A 15,153-nucleotide genomic window follows, 5' to 3' on the forward strand; every position below is an offset into this window, starting at 1 on the left:
GCAAGTAATAAATGCCCAGTAAATATGTTAATGAGTCAGTGTGTGCAACAGTCAATTAAGGTGCCATGCCCATTTTCTTAAATTTTGGTAGACTTGGAAGCATTTAGGAAAAAAAAATCTATAACATGAAAAATAGAGAAAGATATGTAACATTTAATGATAATAAATATATTTTTATTCAGAAAAATGTGATAAAGAAAATACTGAGAGAGGTATAACTCAAGCCACTGATATCTGCCTCACACATGGAGAGATGCAAGACCAGTCCATTTGGGGAACTTGTTCAGATGATGAACTCATCAGAGGTAAGTACTTTTAAAGAAAATTGCAGTGGTTTGGGGGGATATGACTGTGATGATATGCTCTGAGTTAATTGTACCATATAATTTTGCTGGAAACCTATAAATCAAGAGTTTTCAGAGTTTCTCTGAAACTGTATTATGAGAATTTTAAAATATAAGGCCAAAACTAGGATAAAATAATGCTCTGTCAGGTTTCATTCTTTCTTTAGGAGAGAAGAATTTACATGTAAATTGTGGACTCAGTTCTCAGAGATTTACACAAAACTCAATTCCTTATTGAGCAGTGACTAAGTGAAAGACAATTTGTAAGTGGACTGTGAAACTAAAATGATAAAAACAGAGCTAAAGGGTAATTAGTAGGATTTTGGTAATGTGATTCTGGTTCTTTTTCTTTTAAGCCAAATGATTCAAACTTTTTTTTTTACAGTATATATACGTACTTGGTTTCTAATTACTACTTGGTTTTCTTTTTATTTCCTTCCTAATATTGCTGTGTAGAATATATATAAAAGTTTTGGTATGTTTTCATTTTACTCTGGGAATGTCCAGGAATACTGGTATCTTTTGGGTGCTATTCAGAATGTTGATTTCCCATCAGTTTCTCCTCTGGAATTTAGGTACTGGTCACTAAGGTTCCCCAGGTGGGTTCCATATAAATTTATCATATAATGGGCTGTTCTCTGTATACATGTCTAAGTATACAGATCACTTTATGCCACTCCTGGAAAAACACAATTGAAGGACATTTCAGAATTTCAAATAAAAGCTCTCAAAGTGAATGTGTTTTAGTTTAATTTTTGAACCATTTTGTATTTTTTTTTTACATTTTTCTCTTAGCAAATTGAATGGAAAGCAAACCAGGCTCAGAAATTAGTGAGGAACAAAATTTATGTAGCTTTCTCCAAAGAATCAAGTAAAATGCTATTTCAAGTAACACATATACATGTATATGTAATATTATATATATAGGTAATATATATTACTCAAAACATAGATATTGGTAATCAATCTAAATGTTGACTCTACTGTTATGAAACAGTTTTGTGAGATACTGACTTATTTTATCTGTGATTTCCTAACAACTACAGAGTTAATAAAAACTAGAAAATATTTTAGAAGTAATTTTATTTCCACCTTGGGGAACATGATTGTTTTCCTGTTTTTTTTCATAGTCATAAAATTTTAAGTATGTGTTTCATTTAATTGATTTACTCCCTCCCCAAGGCCTATAGTAAGAAAACATGAATATGTACTCTTAAGCTAAAAATCAAAATATAAGCATTATTGCATAAGGATTTGGAGAGTCTTTAATGTGCTAAATTTTTTGTGCTATTTGATTAAGCTCATTTTAGTTTCAGAATTCATACAACTCTAAACTACTCTATGGTCAATCTAGATTAAGTGGACAGTGATAAAAATATTGTAAATTGTATGAAACTGTGTTTTTTTTTTTTAAATTGAGATAATGATGAAGGTTGTACCATCAGACACTGGAGCATTTGGAAGCAACTGTCTAGTTTCCTACTAATATACATTGAAAGAATTGGGAGGAGAGGGAGAGACAGAGATTGAGAGATTGAGATTGATCACCCCACAAGAGAGGGCTGCTACAAATACTGACAGATGAATGGATATGCAAAAGATAATGGCCAATGACAGTAATGTTGCTCCTGCTTGAAATATTAGCTGGCAAGAATTCCCAAATGTGTGGGTGACATCGGACTCTGAATTCTCTTAACTAATTTCAAAAACTCTGTTTTTTTATTTTCCTTGTCACACATTTCCAGACAAAGGCAATGTTATTGTGTTTACAGCAAGATTTGATATCTGGATTTGCTGAAATGGAAAGTTTTATGTCATCTTTAAACCTGACTCAAGCCTGGATAGCATGTGAAAGTTTGATATTGTGATAGCTCCTTATATGTCAACTCCCTGGGTTTCTTTCTTTGGCCTTTCTCGTAGTTTTTGACCATCTCCATATACTATAATGTTTGTCACTCTTAATTCTCCAGTTAGGGAAATGTGTGTTTTCCTCTTGATTCAACACCTAGCACATTTCTAGGGCCCAGTAAATCTTTTGTAATAACAATAGGCCCTGGAAAGAAGGCTCTGGATCAGAGCTACATGGAGGAGGAGGCAAACATCTGTGGTGAGTCAGTGTCAGACTGGCTGTCATTCCAAGAGTCCTGTGTGGCTCCCCGAGCACCATGGAAGAGGCGGACAACTGGCTCTCACAGAATTGATTTTAGTGTCCCCACTGTAGTGTGAGGTTGACTGGATGGAGGGATCAGCAGAAAATAATTAGGTCAACTGGGGTGTGGGAACATTTGCAGATGTACAACCCACTCTTTTTTTCCAAGCTTCCATGGGACAGCTCAGCTGCATAAGCCAGAAATGAAGGAGAGTGACTTTGTTTTAATATGACTTCTCTTTCTCTATCTATTCTTGAGAGTGGTCAGTGAAGGCTGATGGCTAAATTTCTTTGTCCTGGATGCCTGCTGCCTTCTTTGTTGGGCTTTTAAGGCGTAATTTATAGAGAACTGTTAGCTCTCAGTATGATGGGGCTGTTTTTACTTTTCTGAGAATAACTGAACTCTGGAAAGTCAAGGGAGTGGCTGCTTTGGAAATTGTATTCTAATTAAAGGGTGTATTCTCAGGCCTCATAAAGGAGATCCAAGCTGAGAATAAATTCCAATTATTCTGTGAACTTTAACCTTGACCTCAGTGGACCACCCACTTGTGCCTCACACTTAGTTCTTGCTCCACACAGAAGTTTCAGCTTTGTTCATCTTCTGTGGTCCTTCTAGAAAACATTGCAGGTAACAGACCTGAGGTAACATGCTCTCAGTGCCTGGATTCCAAATTGGTTGGCTTTGAGTTGCTAATTTGTTAGAGAGAGTCCTTTCTGGAAGTTATAAGTAAACAAGAGGAAATCCATATGGAATCTAACATTTCAAATAAGTAGGCCACACACACAATGTGGTCCGGGAATGTACATTGTGATTCTCTTTATTAAGAAATTTAAATTAAAAAGACAATCCTAACTACTTAAGTTTTGTTTAAAAAATCAGAAAAACTGAATCAAGTAAGTAAAGATATAAGAACTAAATGGAAGAGTTTTGAGGGAATTTTATAGTTGGAAACATTTTATTTTTCATTATGAATTTTTATTCTTTTTACAGTTTACAAGGCTTTCATATTTTGAGAGAATATTTTGCTGTATAATTTAATTTCTGGAATGGAAATTAAATTTTAGCATTTATAAGGGCAATCTTTTAATGAGAATACTAGTTAAGACTTTGGCTTTTCTTGTCATATTAGCATATATGATACACTGTATAATTTGGAGCAATGCCTTGTTTAAGCAATCACTGCACCTCTGACTTAGTTAAATAAATTTATCAGAGAAATGATACCCTCAAGTAATATTTTCTATTTAACCCATAATATGTGTAAACTGATAACCAGCAATAGGCAATAATTCATATAACTGGACTAGAAAAGGAACAGAAGTAACATTTTGATCTCAATCTTTGGGGGGATTTCTGAAGTAGGAAGGAGTGTGTGTGTCTTCCTGTGTTTCTGCTCATAAGACTGTATAATATTTTCCTTTAATTTAGGTCAAATTCTACTATTCTAATTATTTCCTATAAAGAGAGACTTACATTTTCTGTGTTCCTTTTCTTAAACTGCCTCAGGTCTGTAGTTCAGATTTTTCTATGTCTTTCTGAAAATTTTTACTACTTAATTTTATCCTTGGACATTGCTTTTATATAAACGTCTCTAATTCAAAATGCTATTACTTAACTACAGAAATTTTTAGCTCTCTTTTGAAATAAATTTTCCATTAAATTAAACTATTTTGTTCACCTAATTCTCTCCTTTGTGATTTTATAGAATTCCCATGATCTGAAGCAAAGTTAGAATGTTCTACTTAAACAGTAATCCCTATTCTATTGAACCCATTTATTCATTTTGAAGAGTTTTTCACTCTCATAATAGTAAGCACTTAATTGGTAATAGAATGTAGGTCCTCTCTCTAATTCACACTTGCCAATGCATCATGCTTTTTCACTCATCCTACTACTTGAAGCCTTTGTCTTGGCATCCTCTGAGTTTCCTCTCAACATCAACAGGCTCCATTATTAGAAATACTATTATTTCTTTTCCTAGCCTTTGCCACTCACCACTCATAATTACTTAATGAATACCATCACTTGAGAGAATGCCTTCTCTATGTAAATTACTGAAAGAAAGGCAGATACTCCTGTGTACAAATTTATATACTTAGGACACTTCTTACTTTCAAAGTAAGGAAAGAACACTGAGAGGTTTGAATTTAAATTTTTCAGTGGATCTCATGTTTGAATGTACATTGCATTAAGTATTATTTGATTTTCTTTAGAATTAATCTTATATGAAAGAGACCATAAAGAAGCCCCTCCAGATAAGTGCCACCCAGTAAGACTGGGAGAGGTAGCTTCTGTGTTATGTTTCTTAGGTAATTGAGTCTTTCCCTACTATTTTATGCTCATTCATTTTGGAAGTCCATCTTGGGAGTAAGTCATGTGACTTTCATCTTGCTCAGTGTATTTTCCTTCACCCATCTTTCAGAAAACTTTTGTTTTCAATATGCTGACCAAATAGTTATGTGGCTGCAGTTCAGATTCTTTGATTATTGCTATTAAAGAGGAATCTTTAAACCATCAATTGTTTTAAAATCCAACTCATAATCATAATCCATTTTTGATGGCTGCCTGTATTTATCTTGTTGGTCAAAGACAGCCATTAGGCTGTGTTCTAGGATAGAGTTCAAGTTCTCTGACATAATTCTTCCTTAGGGTGCATTGTTCCATGCCCATCTGGGTTCCATTGCCCAGATCCTGGAGGTCAATGGAAGCCAATTGCCAGGATTCAGACCCTGGATGTCTCATGAATAGTGGTACTGGGCAAGTTACCTAATGTCTTTGAACTCTACTTTTTCATTTTTAGAATGGAGGTACTAATACTTTATACCTCATTTTTAAAAATGGAGGTACTAATAGTTTGTGATTTTTGAGGACTATACAAGGAAATTTATATTTTGTCCTTAATTAGTACAGAACTGAGTCAGTTTATTCACTGAATTTGCTTGTGTTCATTATTATCATTTTTGGACTCAAATACCAGTTTTATGGCTATGTCGTTGTTTGTTTTCTTTGTTGTTCCCTTGGTTTATATGTCTAGACATGCTGGGTACATAGACCAGGTCTTTCTGAGACCCTTGATGTTTATATCCACAACAGATAGTCAGCACAATGGACACTACATAGTTTATGCCTAATAAATGATGACTTAAGTCTATTGAATGAATGCAAGGAGGGAAGAGATGTTTTGCACCTGTTCCTTCAATGACTTCAGACGTTAAGGTACTATGACAAAGATTCTATACATTTTTCTTTTTATTCTTTCTAACCTGCTCCTTACTCCCAAGCCACATGTGATTCATTCATGTCCAATTCCAGTGTCTACAGATGACTCTAATGAAATTAAAGTGATCAAACTCTCAGTTTTGATTGCTGTTCACTGATAGTGTATTCTGAAGAATTCTCAGTGAACTGATAGCAGTGCTCTGAATAACAGTCATTGTCTGCGAAAGTGGGTAGGAATGACACTTTATTTAGGGCCTTCTCTGCTCTCTTATTCATTATTTTTCTTTCCTACCTGTAAGAAAAAGTTTTGAGACTACTTTATTTCTGTCTCTTCTTCACCTCCCTTTCTCTTGCTTTTACTCTCTACCATACCACTCTTCTTACTTCTCTCCTTTGTTTCTTGTTATGTCTTTCTCTGCCTTTCTAAAAATTGGATTGTAAATGCTTTGTATACCATAAAGTACAATGTATGTTGTTACCATTGTACTCATTACTTTTAATATTATTATTCTAATTTATTACTTTACCATTTACTCATATGTACCATGACTCATTCAATTTCCAATCTACATCTTACTACATTTTGTTAAAGATTTTCAGTGTTTTCCTGATATTCTTAAAGTGGTTACCAACAAGTGGTGGATGAAGGTGCAGTGAAGGAACCAGATTTATTCCTTTTCCATTTGGGAGCTCTTTGAGCTTCAGGGAATAGCTGAATATACTAACCACTGTAGAAATAAATAACACTCAATGATCAAGACCATAAATGCTGTGATCTAGATAATTTTATTTCTCAAACCTCAAAGTTTCCTGGATATGAACACTATGACTTTATACATAAATTATTTTTTTTGGAAAACATGTTGTTATATTGAAATTTCAGGATTAGGAATCAAATATAACTTTGAAAACTAAATTCAAAAATCATTTACATTAAGAAGGAGTATTTGTGCTTACACAGTAATATGGTGAGGATACAGTGATGAACAATACAGGTGTGTTCTCTGCATTTAGTTTATAATCTGGTGGAAGAGACAATTCATCTTGAAATGGTAATGAGTATTTTGAGTGCTATAATAGGAAGTGTAGGCTGTATATGTTTCCATTTGAGAAACACATATCCTTGCATGAGAAGAGTGAAAAATAATACATGTTGTTTGAAGCTCTTGGTTTTCTTTTTTTTTTTTTTAAGATTTTATTTATTTATTTTTTTTAGAGAGGGAAGGAGGGAGAGAGAGAGAGAGAGAGAGAGAAACATCAATGTGCGGTTGCTGGGGTTATGGCCTGCAACCCAGGAATGTACCCTGGCTGGGAATCGAACCTGGGACACTTTGGTTCCCAGCCCGCACTCAATCCACTGAGCTATGCCAGCCAGGGGGTTTTCTTTATTGTAAGATTCTAAAGGGTCTTTTCTGCTTAGTTCAGCAGACATATACAATTGGGACTTTTTGAAAAGATATATATCAGTGTGTGTGTGTATCAAATTATAAGTGTGTATTTATCTTTTTTCATAATGGATGATTTCTCTTCACAATAGTTACATTTAGGGACTTATGTGAAATTGGGGACTTTCACTAATAGTCTGTATGCTTTCTTCTGTATCATCTATTTTTTCCTTATGAATTGAATTGTTTTATTACATTAAAACAATAATATTTTCAAAAGAAAATTTTCCCATATAACAAAAATTATCAGAATGAAGGCCCAACTTCTCAAAGCCTCATTAGAGGACAGTCACCTGTAGGAAATGCTTCAGGTTGCAGGTAAGCCAAGAGATTGTTTCCTACAGTTTCTGCAGATGATAGGACCAACTACATAATTTTGTAGGTGTAGAGCAGTGCAAACTGTGAATGCACAGCCCTTTAAAGAAATTATTATGACTTTCAAGATGGCAAGAGCAGAGAATTAAATGAAGTGCAGGGCCCTTCTCAGCACAAGCACAAGGCGTATTACAACCCATGAAGTGAGGATTGGCTGGAGGTTTTGAGGGCATGGGGATTCAGTTCTAGTAAAGACTATCTTGCAGTTTTTTTCATTAAGTTCCTGAAATTCAGAATGAAGCAGTTTTTCTGAATTTGTCAAATCAGTTGATATGTTAGTCACAGCATGATTAGTTTGTATAACTATATGGAACAACTGTGGTGTGGGAAATTCTTTAAGGCAGTGGTTTTTGTTTTACCTAGTCACAGAAGGGGTGAGACTGAGCTAGTTTCATAGGTTCAGTAGTGGGGGTGAGGGCATGTATCAGAATGAGGAGCATTGGTAGAATTCCTTCTTCACTCCTTTCAGGAGCTCCATTCTCCCTTTGCCATAGCACAGCTGAGAGTCAATACTATGACTTGTCCAGTGTTTCTTTTAAGGAGTCCTTCAGGACTTGATGGTAAATCCATGCTCCACTGGAAACTGGATTCTTCCCAAGTCTGTGAGTTCTGCAGCAAGACACATAAAAGTCAGGGAAATATCTTTTAAAACCCTTGATGCTGGTATTAAAGGGTAAAATTGCATTAAGTGAACCAGAGAAGATAGTGGGTAGAGACATTTGTCTTGCTATGGAACATTATTTAATTAAACACATTTTCCATGGTTCTTGAGAACTGGATTGGAAATTTAAGGGAAAAAAGATTTCCACCATCTCACATTGTCACATATAATTGATTCATGCCAATGTGATTGTTATATGACCATACATTTCATTGAAGGATACTGCCCATTATTCTTGTCTTCATGAAAGATATATTTGATGTATTATCTATGTAGAGGTCTACCTTTGCAGGTTGTGTTGTCCATATTCCTTCAGCCTACAAAGATGCTGTCATAATCACAAAGGTGAGTGATAATGTAGGCAGCAGCACTGACAATAACACACCCATCAAACAGTGTAATCATGTGTAATTATCTTTTTCCTACTATTCCTTTGAGTTGGGTTCTTATTACACTTCTCTTATATCCAGTAATTTTTCACATTTTATTAATTAGCTCTAAATATGAATATTTATAATTAGAAATGTAAAATTAAACCTATATTCTAACATTTAGGTTTTTAATATTTTTTACTTTAGCCAGTTTAACATGGTTGATTTTTGCTATAACTTTACATTTTGAAAGAACAAAAGCTGTTCAATATTTTTTATTTAAATATACATAAATGTGTCCTTTAATTTTTAAAAACAGAATGGTTTTTATATTAAATTTCAAAAATTTTCTAATAAAATATATCATGTATTCAATATTTTATAATTAAAATATATATTTATAATATATATAAAATATTTTATAGAGGTTTAAATAATACTGACTTTTTTCATATAGTCCAAATTTGCTTGGCTAATTCAAAGTTGTATAGTTTCAGGCTACAGGATCTTCTGATTATTTCAACATTAAATTTGAGCCATGTTGCTAATCTAGTACCTAGAAAATTGATGTGAAGCGTTGTTGGTAGTACATTAATTCCCAAAGAAAACTGAAAATGAAATGACACAACCTTAAATTAGTGCCCTGGTGAGTGTGGCTCAGTGGATTGAGCGCCACCTGAAAACAGAAAGGTTACCAGTTTGACTTCCAGTTAGGACACATGCCTGGATTGCCAGACAGGTCCTTGGTTGGGATTGTGGGAGAGGCAAGCAATTGATATTTCTCTCCTTGTCTTTCTCCCTCCCTTCCCCTCTTTCTAAAAATGCAGACAACTGTACTTGAACTACAATAAAATAATTTAAAAATAAATAAATAAGTACAAATAACATTAATTTTTTTAAACAACCTTAAATTAGTGGGTCAGTTATTGTGTGTCGTATCAGGTAGTGTTATGTGTGATGTTGCTGTGACTCTTTATTCATGTCTTCTTGATCTTCTACCATAACCTGTTTGATCCCTAACTGTTATCTTACTTGTCCTCTAGGTCAAACTGCCCAGTGTTTGATGCAGAATTAAAAAAAAAAAAAGAATTGAAATCATATAAATTCTAGACTTTTTTAACTCTAAAGACCTTACACCTATTTTACTTTAGCCATCTTACAAATATAGACATATTTTGGATCTTCTTATCACAGAAATCTGTTTTCTTCTAAGATTTTGAAATCGGAAATTTACTGTAATTTTTCCTGCTCTTTCCTTTAATAATTAGGCCTAAACTTCTGTGTTCTTTTCCCCCTGTTAACTCATCTCCTTCTTAACTTCACCTGCCTTTTTTTTTTTTCCTGGCTATCTAGGAGGACCTAGAAATGATCTTTCATTATCCTCTAAATTCTATGATCTTATGCCATATCTTCCAAGTTTATGATAAAATGAAGGTAACAGACCACACCATCAGTCTTCTCAGTTGAGGTTCCAGGGACTGTGGATCACAGAGGAAAAAATGTTATATAACAGAGGGATTAGCTGTAGTATAAATGTGTGTTCTCTCATCTCAACTGAATCATCTCTACTACTCAGCTGTATTTTAGTTTCTAGTTGATTTTCTTTTTTTTGGTCCCTTCTTGCCTTTTGATTTATTACATCTTATTATAAAGATTCAGATGATATTCTAATTCCTTTATCACTGAGATATTTTAGGTTATATTAACACCAGCTCCTGGGTACATGTATATATTAACACCAATGCTGGGGTTTGTGGCTGATGCCTTAGTGCATCTTTATATCTGCCTTGCATGGAACTAAAATAGTCTTTTGAACTTGATATATCCCTTGTCCCAATTTGTCCAAGGATCTCTTCTCAGTCCTCACTCTTTCTGTAGCATTTGACAGGATACGATTCTTACTTGAAATTCCATCCCACTTCTGCCACTCTCCTCTTCCCTCTTTCTGTTTCTCTAACAGCACAGGTTTCCTTTCAGTGCCTCCAATGCCTAAAGTTGCTTTCTGACTCTGGGCTTTTACATACCAGGTCTCCCTCCAGGGCTTAACTGTCATTTCTGAAAAGAGATTTTCTCAGACCTCTCAATATAAAGTAAATTTCTTTATTTCTTGTGGCACCCTTTTCTTTCTAGCCATTGTCATAATTTGAAATTTATTTTTTTCTACTACATGTTTAATATCTGCTGGCTTTAAGTTGCCTCCCCAGCAATTAGCATCATTCCAGTACCACAGTAAACTTTCAGTAGACAATTCTGGATGACTGTGGGGATAAAATAAATTTTACTCTTTCCTCCACTACTTCTTTTTATTAGCTTTTGCCACAGTGAACGTGTATTCTTTGCATTTCCCGTTACATGTACAGCTTTTTCCTTCTCCCAAGCTACATCTTGTTACTTCTCTCCCCATATCTCCAACCTCATGAGTAGGCCTTCTGTGATTTCACCCTGGAAATCACAGTATTTTCCCATCTGGACTCACAGTGTTTATCTTCATCGCTCCTAAAGAACTCATTAATTTCAAAATTACAGTGCACATTGCCTCTTCCCCATCACTGAACTGAAGGCTCCTTAGAGGCAGGATTGACGTTTCATTCATCTCTGTGGCTCTCACGGTACATAGCCCAGGGCCATGCTCAGAGTTTGTCCCTAATACTTATATTTTAATTGTTGAATAAATGAAAATCTGTGTCTTTTGACTATGTTTGGCTCCTGTGTAGGAGACTGATAGCTTTGAATTGGTTAAGCTGTAATTATTTGCCTTAAAACGTGGATGACTATCTTTGAGTTTCTTAAAGAGTTAATTTTCTTAGTCTACAGTTTGTTCATATCAAAAGATGCTTTTTATTAGTAATACTAACAATGTTATTAGAGTTTTTTACAATTAATGAAAATTTTCAAATTGATGATCTAACTTTGGTTATCAGAAACTTTATCAGGCAAATGGGATATGAATTATCTATAGATAGATGATACTGAACTCAGAAAAGTCTATAGCTACATAGCTAACTAATACTCTGATTATCCAGAAATGAGTCTCAAATCAGGGGCAGAGTAGAGGGAAATACATTGAATTGTGGTGTTTATGGTCTCCTAAAGATTGCATTAAAATCAAAGGGGAGGTGGCTGTTTTCCCAAATTATTACCTAATTTAAAGACAAACATTCAAAGGCAATGTATAGCCACATCATTAAGAGTGGTAGAATGACAATAATTTCCAAATATACACTTCCTTAGTTGAAGATTATTGGCATAATGCTCTTAGTGATGTGGCTATACCTTGTCTCTGTGTTACGTGAGAAAAACTTGAGAAAATTGTAATATACTGTACTCCTTCAGAATTTCATCTTTGTTGTGATAAATTCAAGACAATTCCTTGTCTTAATGTATACTTGATATCTTAGAAAAAAAGACTTTTTTTAAGTTTTCAGAATCATTTACTCATTGCTTCCATGAGAAATTGGTTTCATTGCAAGAGAGAGAATCTTAGCATCTGCTGTTCTTTTTGTGGTACAAATGTATACATTTAATTCAAGTTTTATGATATTGGAAAGAAACTATTATAATTTGTTCTTGTTGCCTCATTAAATAGCACAATAAGATTGGGGACACAATGAAAGGATTTAAAATCTAAAACTTGATGTAGCTATAGGAATTATTTTATTAGGATTTTGATATATTAAACCAAAATCAAGTTTTATGTTACATGAGCCAAATTATTTTTTAAGAATAGAAATCATTTTGCTTGTTTCTCTGAAGAAATACATGTCTACTTCTTTCATCTTTTGACACTCTCTCTAGAATTGGAGTAACCTATCTCTTTTGGGTAAAAATCTGTGGAATAAGCAGCTTTCCAATGAAGCGTTTGTAGCTATGTTGGAAATAATATTTCACTAACTGTTATAGCTAGAGTTTGTTCTTGGGTAAAACAAAGTCTGTTATAATAGAGATACAGTTTACCTAATAAGAATCATATTAATAAGTAAAAAACCAGCTTTTTGAATAATATATGAATTCATATGGTATCAATGGTATCTAGGCATTTGGGACAATACATAATTAGTTTGAATTCCCTTTGAGAGGGAGATGTGGATGTTAAAATAAATTGCTGATGAAGCATATACTTTGGAAAACACTGTATTTCAAAACTTGTGCAAAATCAGCTATTTCTTTCAGTGGTATGGAAGTATAGCCTAAGACTGAGAAGATTTATTAGGGGAAGCTTTAAACCATTCTTACTATATAAAAGTTTATAGTTTGTTCACTTAGGACTAGTTACTTAAAGAGGAAGAATAACACATATTTATAGTCCTGCTGAGAAAACATTGGTACTATTCAACTGCAAGCACCATTGTTTGCAGCCAATAAAATAATAATTGGAATCACTATATTTAAGCACTTAAAAGGATGGTCATTTAGTTATTAAGAATTTTTATTTTATAAAATACTGGATAATGGATCTGCAGAAAAATAAGCATTTACAGAGTAAGAAGATTTAGAATTGTGGAATAAATATATTCTGAGCAAAGAAGGGGGCAACAGAGTTTGGAATAAATTCATTTTATTAAGTGAAAGTGATAAAACTGCCTCTGTAGAAGGAATTGCTTTGCTATCAGAAATAAACATTCCAAACTAAACTGTTCTTGCACAGAGTATCTACCAGTTTTATTGTGGAAAATAGGCTATAATATACACAGTTTATGTAGTATAAAGGCTAATGCAAGCACAGTTTACTAACTACCCCTGAGTTTTTGAGACACACAAACAAAATACTGTACCTTCTCATCTTTTGCCCTCTGAAATTGGTGCAGTTTATCATTATCTTAAATATGTTCAAAAGTTTTCTTCCTGAGAAAGGGAGTGCATTACTTAGCCAAGGAATCATCACTCCTTGTTCAGCATCTTTCTCAGGTTTCTTTATTTTGATAAACATTGGGTACATGATCAGTTCCTTGTCCCAGTAAGCCTAAAATAAATGAAAGTAAAAGTATGTTAAAGTAAAAACATATAAATGGAACAACTCCAAGAGTGCATATTTAGTGTGCAAAAAGCACGCATATGTGGGAGTGCTCATTTTTGAATTTTTTTCACGAAAAACAACCAAGCCACTTCTTGGACTTAAAAAACAAAATAGGATAACTATGCTCATAGAGTGAGAATCTACAGCTCTGAGAGAGAGTAGGTGCAATTATAGCTTGGTCAGTAATAATGACATATTTTAGTGCCCATTTCAGTGTATGAAACTCTAAATTACAATGAACTGAAAAAAATGGGTGGTTTTTGTGTAGTTTGTAGTCCTAGAATAGCATTTCTTGGGGAGTAAGTATGACCTTAAACATTTTGGGATTTTTAAAAATCTTTTTCTCCTTTAATTGCTGGTACAGTGTTGTTTTCACTTCTCTGAATATTAATATAAATGTGGAAATAATTGTGGATGGCCTATGTTCAAGAGAATCTCTATGATATTTTTTAGCAAAAATATTAAAACTCAGTTCCTTGGAAAATTATCACTATTCAGATAATTTTTGTAAATCTTCATCAGGGCTGTTTTAACTGAGATATTTCCATTCAGTTGGGCCTGATGCAGTCTGTTCCAGCATGCACTGAAAAATGCTGAAATCTCATATACTGTTAATGATTATGTATGAAGACTTTAGAAGAACCGGAGGTGTCACTGACCTCAGTGTAAACATAGCATGGTGTTTTTTTACATAAGGGAAGGTATACATGTGCCAAGCCAATGAGCTCAACTCATATATTCTAAATACCCCCCCCCCCCCAAAAAAAAAGCATTTGGTGGGAGGGAACTGGAAATGAAATAATGGCCAAAAGCTTGACTTACTTTTCAGCCAGTTCCATTTTTGACAGGAATGAGTCTTCTGGTCAGATATAATAAAGGTGCAGCATATAATACTAATGCTTAGAGCAAGCTTGTGTATATGAAGAGAAGGTGAGGTGTGGAGTGCTATAATTTGGATTCTAGTCCTCCCTAAAATTTACTAACCATGGAATATGTGGCAAGTCACTTTTGTCTTTCAACTTTAACCTCTGCATCTTTAGAATAAAATGGAGGCATTCCATTCTTTCACTACCTCATGAGGTTGGTGAAGGGTCCAACATGAAAATGTAGTTGACAATGATAAGTCTAAGTTTTTAGGTGGTTATTACTGGTACACAGTGATAAGAATAACTAGCATCTAGGTTAAAGGAAGAAGTAAAGGATCACCCTGAGTTATACTTTGGCAAGAATGGCACTTATTTCCTAATTGCATTTTCAGATTGATCCAGGGATACTACAGAGAGAACCTGGCAGAGAAAAGTAGAGCATAACCCTTTGGATATTCTCCTTCTCATCCAGGAGTTAGAGGGAAGAGTGTTGTATTCACATGATAGCTTATTTATATGATCCTAAACACAAAAGTAAAAAAAACAACAGAATTACCCATAAAAATGTTAAGAAATAAGAGTTCATTGCACTCACTAGAACCCTCTATTTTAAAATTAATTTTCAATTAAAAAATTTTATTGTTGTTCAATTACAGTTGTCTCCATTTTTCCCCCATTACTCTCCCCAGCCCAACCCACCACCTCCCA

At 34.0% G+C, this 15,153-nt stretch overlaps 1 protein-coding gene and 1 long non-coding RNA gene across 5 annotated transcripts in view; one reads left to right on the forward strand and one right to left on the reverse strand.

The window, feature by feature from the left end:
* MDFIC (MyoD family inhibitor domain containing) overlaps positions 1–15,153 on the forward strand; it is a 132,848-nt gene that overhangs the window by 19,272 nt on the left and 98,423 nt on the right. For 3 of the 4 annotated variants that reach the window (XM_036010826.1, XM_036010824.1, XM_028526126.2), the window contains one exon: positions 183–305. The exons of the other annotated variant lie outside the window; for it this stretch is intronic. In XM_036010826.1, the coding sequence (XP_035866719.1) occupies positions 183–305 (123 nt within the window). The remainder of the gene's footprint in view (positions 1–182; positions 306–15,153) is intronic. 4 annotated transcript variants of the gene reach the window in all.
* On the reverse strand, positions 11,982–13,488 carry LOC118497149. Its single transcript, XR_004899690.1, has 2 exons — positions 12,513–13,488; positions 11,982–12,372 (listed from the first exon to the last, which is right to left on the reverse strand). It is a non-coding gene; the product is annotated as an uncharacterized LOC118497149 (long non-coding RNA).

This window comes from Phyllostomus discolor, chromosome 10 (assembly GCF_004126475.2).
Source record: "Phyllostomus discolor isolate MPI-MPIP mPhyDis1 chromosome 10, mPhyDis1.pri.v3, whole genome shotgun sequence".
In the NCBI taxonomy this organism is placed as follows: domain Eukaryota; kingdom Metazoa; phylum Chordata; class Mammalia; order Chiroptera; family Phyllostomidae; genus Phyllostomus; species Phyllostomus discolor.